Source organism: Pseudopipra pipra, chromosome 9 (genome assembly GCF_036250125.1).
Source record: "Pseudopipra pipra isolate bDixPip1 chromosome 9, bDixPip1.hap1, whole genome shotgun sequence".
NCBI classification, from domain to species: domain Eukaryota; kingdom Metazoa; phylum Chordata; class Aves; order Passeriformes; family Pipridae; genus Pseudopipra; species Pseudopipra pipra.
The window spans coordinates 5,245,948-5,268,576 of record NC_087557.1 but is presented as its reverse complement, the minus strand read 5'-3'; the positions used below and the strand labels follow the sequence as shown (position 1 = coordinate 5,268,576).

The window sequence follows — 22,629 nt, the reverse complement described above, 5'->3', positions numbered from 1 at the left end:
TGAGACCCCGCTGCAGTCTCTCCATCTGGCCTCACCTTTCTCAAAACACAGTACCTGCCAAGGTTTATATGCCCCAGTGGGACGTTTGCCTTTTTCACTGCAGCACCAAATCGGCTCTTTGATCCACTGTACTCAGGATCTTTATCTGCAAAAGGCCTGGCTAGCCCACAGGTTCCCATCTTGCATTTTCACAGATCATTATCCCTACCTAAGTACAGTACTTTGCACTTGTCTGCATGGAATTGCACCCCACATTTTGCAGAGTCTTTTTCCATTTTGTCGAGAGCATTTTGACTGAATTGTGGCCTCCAGAGCAGTCATGACTCTTTCCAGACGGGTCCATTTGCCAAAGACATAAGCATAATTTTTATTCTTGCTTTTGGGTTGTTATTAAGCACTTCTAAGTGCTCCCAGGACCAGGGCCCAGATGGGGTGGGAAAATCACAGAATCATTAAGTTTGGGAAAGACCTCTAAGATCAAGTCCAATCGTTTACCCAGCACTACTGTGTTTGCCACTAAATAGTGTCCCCAAGTGACATATCTGCATGGTTCTTGAAGGCTTCCAGGAATAGTGATTCCACCATTTCCCTGGGCAATCTGTTCCAATGCCCAGCTACACCTTTGGGTGAAGAAATTTTTCCAAATATCTGAAACCCCCCTGGAATAATTTGAGGCTATTTCCTCTTGTCCTATCGCTTGTTACCTGGGGGAAAAGGCCACCCCCCACCTGTCCACAACCTCCTTTCAGGGAGTTGTTGAGAGCAATAAGGTCCCTCTGAGCCTCCTTTTCTCCAGGCTGAGTCCCTCCAGCTGCTCACCAGACTTGTGCTCCAGACCCTTCTCCACCTCCGCTGCCCTTCTCTGGGCTCGTTCCAGCACCTCAATGTCTTTCTTGTCGTGAGGGGCCCCAAACTGACCCCAGGATTTGAGGTGCCTCAGCAGCACCCAGAACAGGGAGATGGTCAGTGCCCTGGTCCCGCTGGCCACACCGTTGCTGATATAAACCAGGATGCCCTTGGCCTTTTCGGCCAGCGTGGGGGACACACAATGGAGGTTCGTGGGGGACACACAGTGGGGGTTCGTGGGGGACACACAGTGGGGGTTCGTGGGGGACACACAGTGGGGGTTCCCAGCACTCGCTGGGATGATGGCGAGCGGTCAGACAGGCAAAGGGAGCCGGTGGGGAGGCCGAGCGGGGTCCGGCGCACGGCGCGGCCGCACCGCCTTTGTCCGCGGGCGGGGAGGGCGCGGCGCGGTGCGGGCCCGTGCGGCCGCAGTGCCGCCCGCCGGCGGGCTGGGCCCGAGCATGTGCAGCTGCGGCAGGCACCTGGCAGGGAGCCGCAGCGCCGGGGATGTGAACCAGGCGGGGAGGAAGGCCCTTGACTCATCAGATAAATCCAGCCCCGCACGGCGAGCGAAGGCGGAGGAGGCGCGGCGGCGCGGCTGCGAGCAGGGGAGGAGGATGGCGGGGGACAGCGAGCAGCGGCTGGAAGAGCAGGGGCAGCCCAGCGGCGGCGAGCCCTTCCTCATCGGGGTCAGCGGCGGCACGGCCAGCGGCAAGGTGCGGGGGCTCGGCGGGGCAGCCCCTGGGGGCCCGGGGAGCCCCGCGGTGCGGTGCAGCTCCCCCGCGCCGGGCGCGGCGGCCACATGGCAGCGCGGCGGGTCCGAGCGGCCGCCCCGCCACGTGCGCTCGCCGCGGCCCCGCCGCGCCGGCCGGGCATGCGGGGCCGGCGGTGGGGATGGGGATGCGGGTGTGAACGGAGCCGCGTGGGCTCGCTGGCTGCCCGGGGAAGGGCGAGCCTGCGGAGGGAGCACGGCCGCCGAGGCCTCTCTGCCCGGGCGGCGGCCGGAGCTCCGCGGACACGTGGATGGAGGGTGCGGGGTGGGTACGGGATTTGCCCCTTCTTCCCGGCCGGGATCCTGCGCCCCTCCGCCTCACCGGGGAAGAGGGGCATACAGGCGGGGAGGGCGCTGGGGCCGTGTGGGGTGAGGGTGGCCCCGGCTCAGCCGGGGGGGGAGGTGGCATCCCCCTGCAGAATCCTCCCGTCTGTGGCTGTGGTCGGCGTTTGCCCCCGTTCCCCTTCACCTGCACCGTCCCCGGGGGCTGCCCGCCCCACAGGGACGATGCAATTCTTTAATTTTTATTTTTTTTTTTTCCCGTAACGGTGTCGGTCTTGCGTGGGGGTGCCCTTCTCTGCCCAACTTTGGGGGTAGCAGGAGCGGGGATTCTGCAGCAAATGCTGACTCACAGCGGCAGAAGGACCTCCTGGCTGCTGTGCCGGGAGGGGCTGGCCCTTGGCAGCGGCAGGTGGGAGCCGAGCGGGGCGAGGGCTGCGGGGCCGGGGCAGCCGCCCCGCCGGGGCAATGCGGGTCTTCCCGGGAGGCTGCTACACCCAAACTGCAGCGCAGGGCAGCCTTACGGCTCGTTAGCATTTTTATTTGAGTTATTTCACGCTGTGGGGTTTACTTTATTTGTTTAACCCGAGCTAGGTCGCTTTCTCTCCTAATATGAAAAGAAAATTACTTTTCTCCCCCCTTATTTAAGAGCAGTAAAACCAGCTCCACGGCTCATCAGCCTTTCTGTGCAGGGCAGCACGTCCCACCTGCGTTTTTAAGAGGCATTTTGGAGAGCGTGAATAGATTTGGAAGTAGCTATACCTTTGAAATATTGCTTGCTAAGGAAACTGAATGTGGGCCAGCATGGGAGGAGGATGAGCCTTACATCTCTGTTTTGTTTTGTGTTTAGAGGTGGGGACCCCTTTTTTCCCTTGAGGGGTGGCATAATCCAACTGCTGTGTTTCAGCCCAGTGTTTTAAGCATGTGCCTCTGAGTACCCTATTGATTCTTGGACTGCTGTTGCTGCTGCAAGGGGGAAAAATCCAGCTGTAACAGGGGAGGGATGGTGAGAGAGGATGCAATCTCCTCCAGTGGGAACCAAAGCTGGATTGTTCCTGCAGCACTGCTCCTGGTGACTCAAACACGCTGGGTTTGTCTGTTCTCTGATGCGTGGGTCTGCCTCTCTGTAGTTGTCCCAATAACATCGTGTCTGGCGCTGCTGAACTGTTATGTCTCTGAACACGGTGTCTCAGGCCCACAAGGTAAAAGCAGTGATTACAGTACAATACGCTACAGTGGTTCTCAACTTCAAAGGGAAAATGCTTAATAGCAGCAGGCTGCCTTAGTAAAAAATAATAGGGAAATGGCTCTTCCTAGCAAGGGAGATGTTACTAACTGGCTTTTCCTGTCTCTCAGCTTTGATTTTCCCCCCTCTCCAGTGATTGCTGCCTGCTAAAAACCTCTGTGCAGTGCTGCCCATTGAAGGGAATCCAGCAGATCATACAAAGTTGGTGGGGAAAGACTGCAAGAAATATGCTGGTGGAAAAAAAAAAAAAGCTTGCACGTGGAGAAGCAACAGGAGAAAAAGGACGTGGGGCTTGTGCCCACAGGCCCTCAAGTTCACATGTGGTGCAGATGCAAGGCAGGGCTGCAGAGGGGCTGTCCCCCACCTGCCTGGTGACAGTGCCCTGTGCCAGGTGATGCCAGGTGCTGCAGCACGCTCCCGGAGAGCAGTGGTGGGGCTGATGTGCTTAGCTAAGGGCTTGCCTGCAGCTAAAATCCAGCCCAGGGGCCTACTGTGCCGGTGTGCCGGCTCTGGGTGAAAACAAAGCGCTAGTGGGAAGGTGAAGCAGGCACCTTTCCCACTGGGAAAGTGACAGATCCATCTGACTCGCCTTGACACCAACTGAGGGTTGTTGTCACAACACACCCCTTTGGCAGCACACCAGCCCAAAGATAATGGAGGGAATTTGCCTTCCGAGGGCTTCCCACTGCTGCTTTTGAGCCTGAGATGGGCGAAAAAGGCTCCACAGTCCCCCCTACCACTTTCAATGAACCAGCATGGTCACACTCTGGAAGGAAGCAATCCTGTTTGTAGCTTGCCACTACTTGTGTCCTGTGGTACCCTGGGGAAGCTGGTGTTGGAAGCAGCTGGCCTTTCCAGAGAGCTGGGGGGTGTTTGGCTGGTATTCCTTAAAGGCAAATCTGTGAGAACTCAAGCTCAAAGGCTGAGTGCTGTTCCCTAGTGAGCAAAAGAGGCTTGAGCAACTTTGACCACTCAAATAGGATAGGTAGAACCCTGAGTGCTCTCCTGGTTTTGGCTCTGAAAAGAAATCTGGACTGTGTTAGGAGCAAAACTGGGGAGCCACAGAGCACCCTGGGCAGGCTGGGATGCTGCAGTTTCTGCGAGGGCAGTGCCAGCTGCATGGTGGCTGTTTTGAGTCAGCTCAGCTGGGACAGGCTCTTCACAAAAGCTTGCTGGGAGGAAGCATTTTTCTTCCACTGTCTCCCAAAATCCAAGCACTGTGCAGCCCGGGCAGAGCTTGCTGCAGTTTCCTGGGGTAAAGGAGAGGACATGACATTAAGACCGTCCCCTCCTGTGTCGAAGTTGGAGATGACTGCAACCGCCTCATTTTCTCAGAGGGATTCCTAAGGCTGTTTTAAGAATTTTCTTTAATCCTATGCATTTTCAAGTGCCCTGCTAAAGTTCTAGTTTCCCTCTTATACCCATGGTCTTTGTGCTAAGAGCTTCTTCCCTCCCTCCTGCAAGAGATTCCTGACTACCAAGGACTGCAGCATGCAAGGCAGGCAGCCAGGCTGCGGGCCGGAGGAAAGTTCAGGGAACTGACTACTGAGATGAGCTGGGAAGTGTTGGGATACCCCCTAAAGCCCTTCCTATATCCTCACTTCAGTTTAGCTGCTGGGACCTTCCAGCTCTGCCAGCTGTGCTGGAGCAGCTCGCTCCCAGCAGCAGTAGGAGCATCTGGTACTGAGGTGGCTGCAGGGGTGGGAAGAGCTCTTTCAGCTCAGGCTGAAGCATTAATTGTTGTCCCCACATGAAGCGAGGTGCTGATTGCTGCCTTCCAACAGGAGCTTGTAAGAAAAGACAGATTTGTGAAGGGCTGAACGCTTTTGTTGGCTGTTCATTACTCAAACTAGTGAGGGCTGAATGTAGGTGCCACTGTAGCCCCATGGTTGCATCATTTGGGTCTTGAGTTAGTACATGAAGTTAACAGTCTGTTTGAACATGCAGCCTCAGAGTTTCCAGGCTGCAGAGCACCAAGATTGCAGCCTGGTGTGTTCTTCACTGTTACTCCACCAGGCACTTTGCTTTAAACACCAGAAAGGCTGGCTGAGTCTGAGCTGCCTGCCTAGAAAAGTGAGCCAGCTGAAGGAGGCTGGTGTTGCCCAGCCAGGGTGGGACAGCCAGCGTGTTGTTCCCCAGGGAAGCAGTGGTCTGAGTTGCATGAGGCAGTTCCATCTCTGCACGGGGCTTCTTTGGTGACAGAGCTCAGTCCCCTTCCCCAGCAAGGGCTGAGGTCCCCCACAGCAGCCCGGGGATCACTGCCATCATGTCACCACCTGGATGGCTGACAGAGAAGCCTGGGAGAGACCTGGGAGTGACCCAGGGGCACTAGCAGGAATTTCAGCAGCCCTGTGCCGGTTCAGCACCATTTCCTGGTGACGTTTGTTCTGTGGCTGGCAGGAGCCCTGTATCACAAGGTCTGACTTGTTAAACACTGGTGTCAACGTGTGCTAGAGACTCATCAAACTTTCTAGTAGAACGTTGTTCTGTGCCAGCCCCGATCAGACTGATACACAGGACGTTTTGATGGGTCAGCCCTTTCCTGTTACTGATGCAATATGTGTGAGTTCGTTATGGAGCCTGGTTACCATAGTCCCGTGGGCTCAGCCAGCTCCAGGCTATGGAGTTTGCAGCAGGGGCTCAGGAAAAATATCCTGTGCCTAAAACCGGAGGATTGGGAGGGATTGTGCTAGAGGGCTTGTTTTCCTCCCTGTGTTTAGAGCCTCTGTGTTTGTGCCCGTTTGTGCTCCAGCCTGGGATTGCTGATCACATGCACAGTGTGCCAGGCTGAGCGAACAGAAACCTGGCTATCCCACTCCTGGACTGGTTGGCCTGTGGCTCACAAAGGGAAAGGCAGGAATGGTGAACCTGCCTGGGAAAGCTCTGGGTGGAGGCCCGGGCTTTTGGTACGAGAATAGCAAGTTTCCAGTCCCAGTGTTGCCGTACGGATGTGCTCCTTTATGACTGGAAAGGATTGCGTGGGTCATGAACTAGGGCAGACATTTGATAGATGCTCTGGGACCCTTCCCAATTTGGTATCTGTTCTGTGTGTCACCCCAGTCCACCAGGCACTTCCTAGTACTCTATAATTACCGTAACCTTCAAGAAGAGACCAAAATCTGTAACTCATGTGCTGCTGGAGGGAAGGGAAACACTGCCACGGCTCCTGACTTCAGGGACATGACTGAGTAATAGCCCCCTGTGATGCCTGGAAAGAGAACTGTGCTACAGGGGACACTGGAGAAATGAAACAAGTAATGACAGTGGTCCCTGATGTTTGATCTTAGGGAAAATCCTGTTAGATCCCAAAACTGGTGGCTGTTTTGTCCACAGGCATGTGATGAGGGCACCCCAACCAGGCTGCTGCAGATGCAGAGCCATCAACAGCCCCTGCCAAGCCTGCTCACATCCCGATCCTGAAGGAAGGGCATTATGGCAGTGGTGTCCCTGGAGATAACCTCTGGGCTCCTCTCCCTGGTGAGATGGGACTGCTGCAGTCTGTCCTTGCTCCTGGCTGTAGCATTTGTCTTGGGCCAAGGGCATTGCTCCATTGAGGAGGACTGTCCTCGTGAGCAGCAGCTTGGCTCAGGGCAAGCAGCCTGCAGTGGTGGCAGGAGGCTGGACCTCTCCTCCTTGCACACTGGAGCCCAACACACACCTCTTCTGGTAGGTCTTGCTTCTGGCACAGCCCTTCTTCACCTGCTCCTGAGAGGTCTGGCAGCTTCAGCATTCTTTAGGGCTGAAATGACTTGATCTGGGTAAGTCACTTTTACTGGGTATCTTATCTAGAATCCCCGGGAGGATGGGAGGTCCTTCCTGTAGCTGTAGAGGGAGCTTGGATACCCCTCTGTAGTGCCAGGCTCTCTGGGAGTGGACGGTCTGCTGTTAGTGAGTAGGTTTTAGCATGTCCACCTGTACAAAGGTTAGGAGTTCCTGCTAGCCCAGGACAGGCCTTACCCCCCCAGAAGCAGAAGTACCTGTATTACCGTGGCTGCTGCACCAAACCTGGAGCAGAAGGCATCAGCTGTGTCCTGCCTGGCACCTTCACGTGATGGTTCATGGTGGTTGACTGTGGCACTGTCCATCAGCTTTTTCCCTAATACCCATCTGAAGTCATAATTCACTGCCTGATCAGAGCTACCCAAGAGGGATTGTGGGATAATCTGCATAATAATGTTGGGGAATTAGTCAACTCCTGAAGAATATCTGAGCAGCTGGCTGTAGGCCATGAATTAAATAGGTAATTAATATATTCCAAATAAATGTCAGGGGTAGGCCTCTGAACACCAGTCTTGATTTCTTCCCCTGTGCACCACCTCTCTCCTTTTGGGAAAATATGCTGGATTTCTCCCCCAGGTGCCCTCTGCCTCTTCCTTTCCAGCAGAATAAAGCTGTGCTTCTTCTTTGAACACTGGCTATTTGTGTGCTTGGTTCAGAGGAGGAGTCCTGCAAGGGGAGCTGCAGCTGCCTCAGTTCAGGAATAACCTCTCCGAGCTTGCCGCTTGTGCTGTGTGGATACCTCCCTCCCCACCGTCTGTGTGTGGTGTGGGTTGGTTGGCACAGCTTTCCCAGGGAGCAGCTCAAGCACAAAGCCTGGGGGAGTGCAGCCCTGGGGGTTGCAGCCAGTTTGCTCAAAGCAGGAGCCGAGTTCCCCTCGGTGCAGCGTGTGGGAAGTCGTGACCGATGGCAGCGGCTGGGGCTCGCTCCTTGCCTGTGTGCTTAGAAAGTCCTGCATCGGTTTCATGTGGCTAACATGGGAAAGGTCTGCTTGGCAACCATGGAGGCTGCTGGGTCCTGGCTATATTTAGTTTTAACCAAGTTCTGGAGGAGGGGAAGGCTTTTGCTTGAGAAAGCATCCTGTTGCCGGGAATGCACTGCGGCTGAATCACTGTCAGTGTTCGCCTTGGGTCGTGCTGAGGTGTGCACGGATGATGTGGATATGGAGAAGGGGCTGTGTGGAAGCCTTGGCATGGCTCTCATCTACTGCAGATGAGATGTGTCATGTAAGGCAGAGCTAGGGGTGGGGCTCAAATCTTAGAGTTTTTCTCTGTTGGGATTCATTTGTAGCATCATGTCATCTTCCTCAAGTCATCTCCTGCAGTCCTGGGCTTCTCAGAGAAGAAACAATAGTTGTCTTCTCCCCTGGGAGAAGCCACAAGGAATCTGCAAAGGAAGGAATCTGAGCCCAGGCCGTCCCTTCAAGTGGGTGCTGAATGCATGTGCCAGCACCACGTGTCCCCTGGGTTACCCTGCATCCTGGCTGGTTGCATCCTGGCACTGTACTTTGGAGTCATGCTCCAGTCTTGGTCTTTTTGGTCATCTGCCAGCCTCCCCAGAGCCTGGCTGTGGCCATTTCTAATTATTGGTGAATATTTCACAGTCATGTATGTATGCTGTGCTGGTTTGGGAGAAGAGGGTTTAAGCAGGGGACGTGCCAGTCATTTGGGGGGACACTTCCCGAGGCCAGGAGTTTCTGTTCCTGTTGTGTAGGGGAATTTCCAAGCTCCGTGTTTCTGGTGTTTCTTCCTCCTTCACAGAGGGTGTTTATCAACCAAGGGGAAAAACTGCCTGTCCAGCTGTAGGAGATATTCAACTGGCATCAGGGAATGCCCCTCATGAACCATTGTTTCCATCGCAAATGATAGTGAGAAAAGGAAAAACCTTCACTTGGACCTTGCCGAGGTTTGCTGCCCCACTAAGGCAAGCTGAACGCAGCCCTGGGGTTGGAGGAACATGCCCTGTCCCCTCATGTCCCTCTGTCTTGCAGGTTTAATGTGTGAGCAGTGCCGTGGCCCACACCTGCAGGACCAAGGTGACATGTGTGCCTCTTCCCAAACCCCAGAGGTGACATCCTTGCTCACCCAGGTAGTGTGATATGCTGAACCTGAGCTTGGTCCTGAGAACAGGGTGTCCTCATGGTCATCTTTCTCTACCACTTCTGCCAGCTCTCCAAAGCCCACCATGGAAAAGGGAAGAGTCTGGAGCATCTGCCTGGATGCTTTTGCAAGAGGCACCGTCCACCCCAGAGCCCTGATGGCAAATGCAGCTGGCATATGCTCTGATCCTCATCCTGGAACCCCAAGGGAGGACATGTCCCAGTCTCCAGCTGCCAGGGGATGTTTTCTCCTTGGATTTTTCTCACCATTGCGTGTCTTGAGTTGTGGGGCGTGGAAGAGAAGGGTGATTTTCAGAGCTGGTGGAGACTCTTCTCCACCTTCCAGGGTCAGTAGACCAGAGATTTTTGTGTTCATAAGGCAGAAAAAAGACTGACAGGAACTGTCTGGTGCTCTCAAATGATTTTATTGCCCATCCATGTGCTGAGGTCCAAGGGGAGAGAGTGAGCGCAGTTGGTGTGTTACTTTGATCCAAAGTAAAGGAGCCCTGTTCCCTCCACTGGGCTGGGGAAAGCAATTCCTGGTGCAGATCCATGTGGAGCCTGTGGATCTGTAGGCTGGGAACCTGTATGGCTGTGCTGAAAGGTGGTTTACTCCTAATGGCAAAGGGCCTGGGAAGTTTGGTGTCCTCGGCAGCTGTGGCCAAGGCTGAGCCCTGCTGCGCCTCATCTCCTCGCTGCATGGGAAGGCAGCGGTGTCCAGGGGAGAGAGCGGGCAGGAAAAGTGGAGGAGAGGCACTGTGCACGCCCTGGTTTTGCGAAACCTATGGGATACAGCTGGATAAGCACTAGGGCTGACCCCGGCTGCAGAAGGATGTGGGGAGCGAGCAAACAGAGGAAACAGAGATTGGGCTCCGGCTTTGTACCTGCGTGTGCCAAAGGGCAAGTGACTGGCACCGACATGCAGGGCTTTGTTCTGGGTGGTAGCCGCCTGCTGCAGGGCAGGGCTGCCAGCGTGGCTCAGGAAGCACAGCTAGCCAGCTGTGAGAAGCAGGAGGAGAAGGTGGGATGCTCAGGAAGACCCCATCCCTGACCTGAAACACGGAGTTGTGCCCCAGGCTGCCTGGGCTGTTGTTGGGCAGCCTGAGCCAGTTCACTCAGCAGCAGAGCTGTGTGGAGGCTCTCCAGCCAGGCTGGGGCTGACTCACAGCCCAGCAGTCACAGCCAAGTCAGGTCAGCCTGGCCTGGAGGGGAAGAGACGGTCTCTGGAGGCAGGAATGCCGTCAAATCTTCCAGCTTCTCAGGCAAACAGCCTTGCCCTCTGCCTGCTGGGGTGACCTCCTCTGCCAGGCATGCATTCCCCTCCCTGTTCCTTCTCACCAGCACCATCTTCAGCTCTGCAGCCAGGTATGGAGCAGATGGTTGAACCAGCCAGGAGGTGGGAGCATGGAAAAAGCCACTGGCAGGCTGGGCTAGGCAGGTTGGGGCAAGCAAACTGCTCTTTGTAAGGCAGAGGGCTCAGCAGAGTGTTTGTGGTGACTAGGGCCAGGAGTGGCTCAGCAGGGCATCTGCAGCCAACGTGATTCCCATGAGGTGAAGGAGCTCAGTTTGGCACCAGGAGCACCTACTTTGCCCTGAACAGTGGATGCCGTGGGGCAGGAGCAGGCGGGACATGCAGGGCTCCTGCAGGCAGCAGAGCGTTCCCCAGCCAGCCTGACCTTGGCTCCTGCTGGCCAGGGCAGTGCTGGCTGCCAGGTGGTGATGCAGTTAACACCGCTGCGTTACACAGCGGCCAAGGACTCCTGTGACTAAGGAGAAGGGACTGAAGCGGGCTGTGGGATTTGTCCCCCAAGCTCTGAGTCGTGTTGCAATGGCAGGGCCCAGTGTGACCCTGCCTCCTGCAGTGCCAGCAGTCCATGCTGGCCACCCGCACCCAGCCCGCTCCGTGTGGTGTGAGAGGTGCCAGTCCCTGTGCCAGCAGCCAGAGCCACGTGGCTCTCCAGCCGCTGACTCCGCAGTGCCCTTAGGCTTGCTGTGCCAAGAGGCACCAGGATATGCTCGGGCTGCTCCTCCCAGCCCTGGCAGCAGAGCTCTCTGATAAAGCCCCAGGGCTCTCTTCCTGGTGCCTTTTCATCCTGGGTTTTGTTGGCTCTCCCTCTGAGGACTCTCTATCTGTGCCCGTACTGTGGTGGGGTTCCTGGGCTGGATCAGGGCTGGGGGAGCCAAGGCACCGGGCTCCTCCCAGGGAGGAGGCTCAGCCCTGGTGTCCCACAGCTCCGTTCCCTGGGGAGCTGCCTGGCAGGCTGGAGCAGCTGGGGCCCCTGGGCATGTGGCTGAACCCAGGGAGGAGCCAACTGTTCTCCTGCTGCCACTTATACCCAGAACAGGAGCTGTGGGCAGGCCATAGGGGCGGAGGAGAGGGAGGCAGGCAGCAACCTCAGTGCTGCTGTCACACTAAGGGGCACCACAGTGATGCCTCTGGAGGACTTTTCCCTCAGTGGCTTTGGGCTGGGCGTTCAAGACGACCACAAACTCTCGGCTGGAGGTCCAGCAAGCAGTGCCCTGTGCATCCAGGAGTGAATGTTAGCTAGATGTTAGCCCTGTGCCACTTAGATACCACCTGCCACTCACTTGCTTCCTTTGCCATTCCTTTCCCAGTCTTCAGTATGTTCCAAGATCGTCCAGCTGCTGGGCCAGAATGAGGTGGACTACCGCCAGAAGCAGGTGGTGATTGTGAGCCAGGACAGCTTCTATCGGGTCCTCACCTCAGAGCAGAAATCCAAAGCACTCAAAGGCCAGTTCAATTTTGACCACCCAGGTGAATGGAGAACAGCACTGGGGCTCTGCCACACGGTGTGGGGCGAGGGCTGGAGTGGGACCCCCAGTTCACCAGCAAAGAGCCTGCATGGACACTGGGGCTCTGTCTCTACATGGGGCAGGACTGGGTGGCCTAGTTGGCCACCTGTGTCCCCTGCAGTACAGCTTCTGCATCTTGGGAAAGAAACTGCCTCTGGGGTGGAGTGTCTGTGATGAGAAAGGGCAGGTTGTGAACCCTCAAACTCTTCTTAAGATACTTTTCTTCCTGCAAAAACATCCCCCAGTTTGAACACCTTTTTCATAGAATCATCAGATAGTTTGGGTTGGAAGAGATATTAAAGGTCATCTTCCACCTCACCTGCCATGGGCAGGGATACCCTTCACTAGACCAGGTTGCAAAGGAACAAATTGGTTTTTGGTGCAGCTGGGTTGGGCACAGGGAGATCAGGCCTGGCACAGCCCCCTGCAGCCAGCAGCTCCATGTCCCTCCTTCAAGGAGGGAACCATCTGTGCAGCTGCTCTGCAAATCCCTCCACCGAGGGGGTTGTGCCCTGTTACTACGACAGAGGCTCTTTGAACCATCTCCGGGCCTGGTGGGGAAATTCCAGAGCCACTGTCCCTTCGTCCCCACGAGCACAATGGCCAGAGGCAGCGAGCACTGAGCAAACAGAGCCCTGTCTGTCCAGTGGCTCCAGGCTGGAACACTGCTCCAGTCTCTCCAAGGGCTGCAGCCCTGGAGGAGATGCCTTCCTGCACCCGGGCTGTCAGTGCTGCTGTACAAGGGTGGTATTGATCCCTGTGGGCCACATCCCAGGCTGCTGCAGAGCCATGAAGGCCCATGGCTTTGGGAGAGTTGGGTCTTGCTACGCCCATGGGGAGGTGCAGGGCTTTCCTCCCAAGTCTGTACATCTGTCTGTCTCCAGTGCAGGGTGCCAGTGACTCTGGCTGGGCTGAGCTCAGCATCTGGTGGGTGGGAGAGGTTGCAAAGCTGCCTCGGGTAACGTTTCCTCTCTCCTCAGATGCCTTTGACAACGAGCTGATCGTGAAAACACTCAAAGAGATCACAGAAGGGAAGACGGTCCAGATTCCTGTCTATGACTTTGTCTCCCACTCCAGGTCTAACAGCTGCTCCTGCCTTGCCTTGCTGTGCCTCCGCTAACGCCCTGTGGTGCAGCACCCAGCCCAAACCGCCTGCCCCTCTCATGCCTGCTCTTGGGCACCTAACCTGCCAGCCAAAAGTTTCCGTCCTAACTACTCCAGCCCCTTGGCTAGAGGATCCAGGACAGATACAGGAACAGTCTGAGGGTCTGGAATAGCCATGCAGTGACATCCAGCAACATACAGGCGTCAGTGGAGGGAGATTAAGGCCCTCCCCCTTTTTTTCCCCCATCTACACTTCCTCTCCCCATAAACTGTTTGCAGCTTTAACAAGTATTCCAGGCTCAAACAGCTCAGCAGTGCCAGGAAAGGAGGAGGATGACAGTTTTTGGTCCTGCAACACTTCCCTTGCATGTGTTCAGCTTCTTTCTGCATGCCTTTGTTGGTCATGGATGGTGTGACCCTGCTCCATTTCCCACAAAAGCGCTGTGCTGTCAGGGGAGTGCTGCCTGGTTCCCGAGGGAAGCAGAGCTGGCCGTGCAGGTTCCTGTGGGTCAAGCCCCATGCATAGGCTTTCCCGGGCTTTTTACGGCTTGGCACATAACACTTGCAAGCAGCAGCTGGCTGAGGTGGGGGGAGAAGGCCTAGTGTGCTTCCCGCTCTGCCATTTATCCTTCCAGGAAGCGTACGTATGCCTTGGATTCCCTTCACGGCGGTGGGGTAGGTCTGCCCTCTCCTTGGTCGACCCCCTGGTGCAGCAGTGATGTCCCAGGGTTGGAGCAGTGCCTAGGAGCACCGCTGTTTCCCCCCCTCCCCCCTCTCTTTGGCTTCCCTCCCCACCAGCATATTTTGACTCTCCTTCCCCCTGCTAGGAAAGAGGAGACGGTGACCGTGTACCCTGCCGACGTGGTGCTCTTCGAAGGCATCCTGGCCTTCTACAGCCAGGAGGTGCGGGACCTCTTCCGCATGAAGCTCTTCGTGGACACGGACGCGGACACCCGGCTGTCCCGCAGAGGTGAGGCCCTGACATGCCTTGTGCACCGGGGACAGAAATATCCCTTAACTGATCCGGGCAGCTGGTCATGGAGGCAGGTGACAGTGACCAGAGCTGGCACAAAGCTGTGCTGCTGCTGGTGGAGAGCACGGCGGAGCGTCACGGAGGGCAGCTCGTGGCAGTGGAGAGCACCTTGCTCCACGTCTCTTGGGACTTTTGCTGCCTTGCCTGGGATTCCTGCTCTGATGCATGCAGCACTGTGACTGCTGAGCGTGCCGTGTCCTCATATGGCCCCACAGCACCAGCTCTGTGCCAGCAGCTGAGTGGCAGCTGCTGCCAGTCAGCAGTTACCAGCACGGAAGGGTGCAGCGGGCAAGGCAAAGCATCTGGACAGTTCAGTCAGAAGGCAGTGCCTGATAGATCCCCTCAGGACCTGGGGTATGAGTCTCCTGGGGGAAGAGAATTGGAAGGGTAAAAGTGAGAAAACTTGTGGATTGAGATAAAGACAGTTTAACAGGTAAAGTGCTCCGAGGATGGTTTTGGGGTGTGAGAATGTCTGTTGTGGATGGTGCAAATGGAGTGTCTGGTTGTACATCTTGGTCTGTGCAATGCAGCGTGGAGCCTCTTTGGGATTCTTGGCACTGGGGTTATGGTTTGGGGGCAAAGAGCCCTAGAAACCAGAACATCCCTCTCTAGGACTCCCCTTGTCCAGCTGGCTTGGCTGTGGATTGCCAGCTGACATGGGAGGAACTCCAGCTCTGCGGGGTCTGCATGACTTGAGATGCTGTTCATTTTGAAGCAGCCTTTAGGAGCGGTTCACTGATATAGCACCTCCTGGCTGACTGGAAAAGCATCTGAGGACTCCTGGGGTCAGAATTCACTTCTGTCTGAACTGGCTGGCTCCAAGAGACTCCACAGGGTGTCTGGGGATGCAGAAGAAGAGGAGTGGTTCCTTCCAGAGCTCTGTGCTGTGACGAGAGGAGCGTGTCTCAGTGCGTCAGTCTGGGAGTGTTGAGTGCATGGGACTGTTCCACTCTGCAATAGAGCTGGTCTTGCCTGCCCTCCTGCTGTCAGGCAGATACACAGCCTCCTCAGCTGCTGGGATGTCATCAGCACTGATTAAAATCTCCTTTTTACGCATCCCTCTTGACCCTGCCCACTGTTCTGCATGACTCATCCAGGGAGGTGACAGCACAGTCATCGCAGGGAGATGTATTAGCAGGTCACAGATACACACTTGCAAGATCCCGAAATGTGAGCCTTAATCCCTTTAAACAGAAGCCTGGATCCACACCCAACTACGGGCAGCACATTGTCCTGGTGTAACCCCAGCCAGCAGCTCAGCTCCACGCAGCTGCTCACCCAACCTCCCCTGGTGGGATGGGGGAGAGAATCAGAAGGGTAAAAGTGAGAAAACTTGTGGGTTGGCATAAAGGCAGTTCAGGAGGTAAAGCAAAAGCCACAAGCAAAGCAAGATGAGGAATTTATCACCACTTTCCGTGGCAGGCAGGTGTTCAGCCGTCCCAGGGAAAGCAGGGCTCCATCATGTGTAACCGTTATGTGGGAAGACAAACGCCATCACTTTGAATGTCTCCCCTTCCTCCTTCTTCCTTCAGCTTTATGTCATCCTATATGGATGTATGGAACGTCCCTTGGGTCAGTTGTGGTCAGCTGTCCCAGCTGTGTCCCCTCCCCTTGCTGGTGGGGTGGGGTGAGGAGCAGAAAAGGCCTTGGATCTGTGTAAGCACTGCTCAGCAACAACGAAAACATCTCTGTGTTACTAACACTGTTTTTAGCACAAATATGAAACACGGCCCCATACCAGCCACTGTGAAGAGAATTAACTCTATCCCAGCCAAAACCAGCACATTCTTCCATCTCTTGTTCCAAACCACTTCCATCATGCTCAGGTCCCACGCTATCCAATACATTCTCTTTACCCACCACCCTTCTTCCCATCCTTTGATGTAACATACAGATATCATTCCCCGTGTTATGGATCATCTCTGTTAGTGTGCCCCAAGTGTCCACTGCATTTATTTAGTCCATGGCTTTGGGCTCCATCTGTTATGGTGGTCACTCAGGACAGGAGAGGTGTGTTGTGTGGAGTTAGTGGGCACCAAAGCCAGTTCAGGTCAGGTCACTGCTGTGCTCACGCTGCTTCTGGTAAGGCTTGTACTTCTTCCATTCACCATCAGTTGCTTGCACAGGGGCAGCTCAGCTGATTGAGGTGCTGGTGTCTCCTAGTTAGGGCAACTTTGTGTTCCCCTGGTAGGAATCTGGCTGTTTGTCTGCTGTCAGCAGCTGGTAGGACCACTGCAGCATTAAATCTGTTTACTGTATGTCTCCCTGGCATTTCTGGGAAAGGATAGCCTGTGTGTGAGGTGCCAAAGGTGTAATCATGTCCCTGGAACGTAGCTGGAGGCAGCTTGTAGTAAAAGTTGGGATCTTGCATTGTGATGTGGCCCTGAGTCATCTTTCTGTCCCAGAAGTCCTAAAGGGTTGCATCAATGTGCTTTTCAGCTGGGCAGCAGCAGGAAGTGAGGTTCCTGGAAACCCTGCTGATGGCTCAGTTGATCAATAGTGCTGGGGTTCAGTATGTGCAACTCGCACTGTCCCCATCCCCGCCCCTCTCCCAAGAAAAATGCCACTAGCAGAGTGCAAGGGGCAAGGTCTGTGAGGTACCTCAAACAGCCTGATCCATGGGGATCAGGGACCTGATTCTGGCTGAGATCCCTCGCTGCCCTGTCCTTGGCCAGTTTCCGTAAAAGGTCCGGTGTCACATGCGTGTTTTGGGCCTGATTTGAGTGATGCCTGCTGGCTTCAAATGGGTGCCGATCTGTCCCTGGGATATTTGCCTGCCCTGTGAGCGATCCCTCCAGATTGGGTGCACGGTCTTAGCCTGGGTTGTTGGGACCTGTTGCTTTGGGGCCAGGTACCAGACAGTGGGTGCTTGACTTCTGTTTGTGGGGGGGGCAATTCCTTCTGTGGTCTGCCCTGGGAACAGGCAGGAGAGCTTTGCCCTTTTAGGACCAGCCCCTGCACCCTGGGGCAGCTCTTGGGCCTCCTGCACGTGCTGTAAGTACACCCTTCCCTGCCCTGGCACAGACAACAAATAGGGTGTGGGACCTGGGAAACAAAAGCCTGCTTTATTTTCCGTGCCTCTTTTTCTGTATTGTTTGCGCAGGGGCTTGCTCCTGCTCTTGGGAGCAGGCAGGGAGCTGGCACACATCCTTTTTCCCCCCCATCACTTCCCCTGTGCAGGGCTGTGAAAGGGCATGCTGTGAAGCTGCTGGCCAAGGGCAAAGAGCCGTGGGGACGGTGCCAGACCAGCACTGTCCTGGCCCTGCGAGCACAGGGGCAGCGGCTGCCCAGCAGGTCACGCAGGCTGGCAGTGCCGTGCCTTGGCTGTGCTTGGGACATGAGGGAAGGCTCACTCCCAGCCCAGTGCCAGGCACTAGCATGCTGGGGAAAAGCCAGACAGCCCCTTGGGGAGAGCCAAGAGCTGTCTGCTCGGCCACAGGGCTGTTTTGGCTCTTTCCTGTGGATTGAATTCCTGCTGAACTGGGCCACTTGTCCACACTGAAGTGTCTTCAGAGCAGAGATGGCAGTGGCCCAAATAAATAGCTCATGCAAACAGGGTGTAAGGCCCCAGTGGCAGAACAAGCAGGAGGCCAGCTTGCTCTCCTGCCTTCTGGCTTCCTCCTGAGCTCACCTCCTCCAAGCACACCCTTAAGACTGCTTTGCCTTCCTGTCCCACTCGGCCTAGGAGAGCATGAGGAGCCTGGCAGAGCTGGGCAGGGAGTTGAGTTTTGCTCTACTCGCCTCTGTAGACCTGAGTTAAACTGGGCCTTAGTATGTGTATGAGTAACCTCACTGCATTTCTATTCTTTGGACACATCTGCACGGGGATGACTGAGAGAATGCCCTGTCCAGCAAGGCAGAGCCACAGGAGGGAGGTGAGGGCTGAGGCTGGGAATAGTCAGGACCAGGGTGCCACTGGTTACAACTGGAATGTGCTTGCAGAGCTGAGAAGGGCAGGAGGCCAAGACAAGCCCTTGGTCAGGTCAGCCAGCCCCTGGCTCCCAGGAAAGCTTGGAAGCGGGTTAAAAGCATGTAGCTGGGCTGGGATGTGCTCAGACACATGGGCAACAGCTTCCAGGAACAGAGACCTTGGGTAAAATAGCTGAGTGGCTGGCCAAAGGCTGTACTGAAGGGAAAGAAGGTGGAGAGATTTGTGTCTGAGCTCCTGACTGTGCCTTACATCTTCCCCACAGTGCTACGAGACATCAGTGAGCGAGGCAGGGACCTCGAGCAGATCTTATCTCAGTACATCACCTTCGTCAAGCCTGCCTTCGAGGAGTTCTGTTTGCCGGTAAGTCAGGGGAGTGACACCCACGGGAGTCTGCCAAAAACACCTCATACCCTGCCCAGCTCCTCAGACAGGGGCATTTTGTGCCCAGAGCTCAGCTCAGCCTTCTGTGCATTGCTCCTTCCCTGCAAGCTCTGGCCCAAATGGGGCTGCCAGTGCTGGCCAGGGCAGAGCAAGATGGGGACTATTTATACAGCAACTGCCTTCCTGGTGAGATCACCCTTCCCTAGGGGAAGGTGACATGACAAGAGAAACCCCTCCCTGCACAGGGCCTGACAAACCACTGGGCATCTCAGCAGGTGCCAGCCTGAGAGGGAAGATCCTTGGCTACCTTTAGCCAGGGAAGGGGAGATCACCGCCCCCAGGCAGTGTCTGCTGTGGCTGCCTACTCTTTTGTGCTGTCCTGCCTGCCCTTTCCACTCTCCAGTGCTGCTGCTTCATGCTTGGGAGAGCAGGGAAGCTGCTGCTTCTCTCCACACCATGGGATGTGGCCTTGCAGGTTGCATTTCCTGACTGGTGAGTGGCCAGGGTGGGCCAGGGTTGCAAGATCTGCCTGGAGAAAGGAAGCTCTTTTGGGAGCTGTTACTGGAGGCAAGACTCCCTAGCAGACAGGCACTGTGCATGTGGGAGACCAGTCCTGCAGAACTTGCAGGGGAAATAGTATGTTTGCAGGATTAGCCATTGTACACCTTTCCTGGCTCTCATGGAGAGGACCCTGTGCCTTGGTTCTCAAGGCTTTTTAGGCAGATGTGGTAGTTATATGAGGAATTTTTGTCTTAGTCTGGAGGAACTGAGCCACTAGAGTCCTGCAACCTGGGAACTGCTGGCTAGCATCACAGGCAGGAATTAAACCTGTGCCTCCAGCCTCAGGAGCATCTCTGTGCCAGCCTAGCCAGCTCTACCCTTTCCCATAAGAGGGGCTGATTTTTTCTGTGCTACAGGATCTTTTCCTGTCTCCTATGCAGCTCCCTTTTCTCCATTGTGGCTCTGGGGACCATTTCCAGTGTAATCCCAGAAAGGTTTTTCCCAAAAGGCAGGTCCAGCTTGCAAGGCTCCTCTCCTTGCAATCCCCAGCAAGGTAAAGCAGCAGATGTTGCTTCATCAGTGTCTTCTGATGAAGAGTCTGTAGGAGGATGAAATGTGAAACAGGGAGGGCAGAAAACTGCTTTGTCCCTACCACAGCTTTGCAGTGGTCTGCTCCCACTTCCAGCCCTGTGCTCAGCGGCAGAGCAATTGCATGCAGACATCGAGCACACTCAGCACCCACTGTTGCTGTTATTCGACTCCTAAACCAGCTCTGGGCCGAGCAGTCCAGCACTGAAATGGTCCAGCATATCCTGGTGATTTTTGATATGTCTGGAAGCACTCGGAGGTGTCAGGTGACACCCATCACCCAGCTGGCTTGGCGGAGTTTGGCTGTCAGCTGTAAAACTGACACAAATGGGGGAGGAAACTGAGACTGGCACCTGCAGGTGAAACTAGGTCAGAAGTGGTGTCCTGAATCACACCTTCTTTGCAAGCAATGTGGTAGGGAATTCTCCCCCCATTCTGAGCAGATCATGTGGCTGTGCTCAGGCAAGTCTGGATGGATTCAGTGAGAAGGATGTTCCCAAAAGCATCAGATGCTGGAGTCTTGTGATCATGAGGCTTCTTAATTCCAGGTTTTGTTAGGGTGCCTCTTACTGGCATCTCTATGAGCTCAGGAAAATGGAATCAGGGCACAAAGCATAACCCTCAAAACGCAGAGCAGAACACCAAAGAGAGCATCCAAAATGGTTTATCAGCAATCAGTGGGTTTGGGTTTGGCAAGGGGAGGGCAAGGACCTGCCCCAGGAAGCAGGGATGATGCCCCAGCCTGGTGTCTCTCCAGTTTCCCTGTAACGTAGTGCTCTCTCTCCTCCCAGACCAAGAAGTATGCTGACGTGATCATTCCCAGAGGAGCAGATAATGAAGGTAAGTGGACCCAGACCCCTGGCAGGTGGCTTTGGGCTGTTGCTCTTGCAGTGGAATTATGTAGGAGGTAGCAGGATCTGCCACGGAGGTGACCCAGGCCGCTGCTCCCCAAGAGAGTGCTGTTAACACACTCTGCTGAGATGAGCCTGTTCCCTTTGCTCCTGCCTGGAGCATTAGCGACTGGGAGTTTCTCTGCTCAAGCCTAAGAGCCCATCTGTATTCAGTACTTCCAAGCAAACTCCTGGTTCATCTCACATAAAGGGAAATGCACTTCTTCAAGGCCTGGGTCAGCCAGGCCTGGAATCAGCCTGACCATACTGGCTTGAGTGCCGGGCTTAGCTGGGGCAGAGGGATGAAGTCCCAGTGGGGCAACGGGGCAGCTCCTCCCCGCAAGGTTGGGATGGGAGGGGACCAGGAGCAGGAGAGAGACAGCAGGGGCACCTGCTGGTTGATTTGCAGCGATCCTAATGCAACCTCTCCCCCTTTTGCTCACAGTGGCCATAAACCTGATAGTGCAGCACATCCAGGACATTCTTAACGGAGGACTCAGCAAACGCCAGAGCAACGGCTACCTGAACGGCTACACTCCCCCGCGCCAGCGGCAGCCCTCAGAGTCCAGCAGCCGGCCTCACTGACCCCGGGCGGAGGCGTGAGGCTGCGGGCCGGGCACCAGGCCCTGCCACTGCCCCTCTGTACATACTGTCCGTTCGATCCCCCCTTATCTATTTAAGAAACCAGACGGAGACGAATGCCTTTAATTTTGTATGTTCGAAATGCCGAATGAGAAGCAGCCGGTTGCTCGGGAGCCCGGACCGCCCACAGTTCCTGGCCTTGCTCAATAACTCCTCCAGCACGGAACCGGCTATAAATCTCTATAAATATAGAATTGCTCTATTTTTGTGTAAATGCAGAATAACGTAAAATTACTTGCCATAAGGTATTTGCCAGGCTCGGTGTTGCTGGGAGGGGCCGGGAAGAAGGTCCTGGGAGATGTTGGTGTCAGGATCTTCACCTCAAAGGCGGTAAGGAAGGAAGAGCATTCAACAACTGCTTTAGTATCGCAGGTCTCCATCCCAGGGAAGGGCTGGGCTGTGGTGGAGGTGGCAGCTTGAGTGTGGCATGAGTGTTACAACTGGGCTGGGGTTGCCTCCTCCTGCCATTGCTGTTCAGGTCCGAGCAGCCTGGTGTTGGCTGGCAGGCACTGGACAATGCCACTGGGAGCTAGGAGAATGATGTGGAAATACCTCTCCCTGACTGTCTCTGCACCTCCAAGTCTCAGTCCCTCAACAGCATGTGTCTGAAACCCCTTCCCACCACAGGTGTGGGGCTGCTGTCACACCCTCCAGCAAGGGCCTGGTAGGTGGTGCTGGGAGTGTGGTTACACAGACATGGCATCTCGCATCTTTAGCAGTCTCACTGCCTGGCTTGTGTGGGGACAGCATGTGGATACCTTCAGTCCCTCTGGAGTTTGGGGGACATGTCTGTGGTGGCACTGCTACTTGAGCCCTGGGCTCAACCCTGAGCCTGGAGGTTGGCTTGCAGGTCAGAGCTGTGCCTGTCATTCCTCACTTGGAAAAGTTCTGCTCTTGTATGGGGGATTTGGGGTCTGTGACATACAGTTAAGGGGGAACCAGCCTCTTCTAAAAGAAAGGGGCAATAGATGATAAAAGGCAGCTGAGGGGGTAAGCATTATGTAATGGTCCCTGAGCTGCTTGGCATCCCCATGTGGGATATCCACAGGTCCCAGCAGGGTAGTGTGAAACTGGGTGCCCAGAAGTCCCCTGCTCCCCTTTTCCAGAGCATGCTCTTGCCTGGCCTGTGTCCTTTTCATTGTGTCCTGGTAGACAACACTGTCCTTGCAGTATGTTGTCCCAAGGGCTGCCCAGGCATGCCCTCCCTTGCCCAGGGTGAGAATTAGTCTCCCCTTAACTAGTAGTGCTACAACAGCTGTATCTGGGGGTCCTGGTGGGGTTGTACTGCAGATCTGGGAATGCCTGGGGAGCAAGGTGGGGCAGTTGGGCTGGGGCAGGGGCTTGGTGGGAGCTAGTGAAGGGGATGTAGTGGGACAGTAGCCAGGAAAGATCCTTTGCCCCATGCTGCTGAGACCGATTTCCTCTACTGGAAACAAAATTTCATAGGCATCCATCCCACAAAGCCTGGAGCAGGAGCCCTTAGACTTGCTCTCTCTGATAATTTTCAGTCTTTCCAGAGCATGGGTTTTGCTCTATATGGTTAAAAATTTAAGACCTTAGACCATGCGCTGTCGCTCTCCAGCCCGATGTGAGCTGAGACAAGCTTTGGTCTTTACAGAGAACAAGAAAGGAAACACCTCCCCCCAGTGACTGCTGCCGGGGCAAACTCATTCCCTCTTGGTCTGTGATGGGGCCACATGGCAGCCCTTTATTCCCCTCCCTGCCTT

At 55.3% G+C, this 22,629-nt stretch overlaps 1 protein-coding gene across 1 annotated transcript; it reads left to right on the top strand.

Moving 5' to 3' along the window:
• Nucleotides 1-1,283: 1,283 nt before the first annotated feature.
• Nucleotides 1,284-21,116, top strand: UCK2 (uridine-cytidine kinase 2). The gene is made up of 7 exons (XM_064664275.1): nucleotides 1,284-1,562; nucleotides 11,635-11,794; nucleotides 12,813-12,909; nucleotides 13,764-13,906; nucleotides 18,163-18,260; nucleotides 20,162-20,210; nucleotides 20,706-21,116. Exons 1-7 carry the CDS (start codon nucleotides 1,308-1,310, stop codon nucleotides 20,843-20,845), a joined length of 942 nt encoding a protein of 313 aa, XP_064520345.1. The 5' UTR covers nucleotides 1,284-1,307; the 3' UTR covers nucleotides 20,846-21,116.
• Nucleotides 21,117-22,629: the final 1,513 nt, after the last annotated feature.

Coding starts and splice junctions, on each gene's coding strand:
- UCK2 (XM_064664275.1), top strand. CDS start 1,308: ATGTGCAGCTGCGGCAGGCACCTGGCAGGGAGCCGCAGCGCCGGGGAT. Junction 1,563..11,634: donor GCGGCACGGCCAGCGGCAAG/GTGCGGGGGCTC, acceptor TTCCTTTCCCAG/TCTTCAGTATGTTCCAAGAT. Junction 18,261..20,161: donor TCGAGGAGTTCTGTTTGCCG/GTAAGTCAGGGG, acceptor CTCTCCTCCCAG/ACCAAGAAGTATGCTGACGT.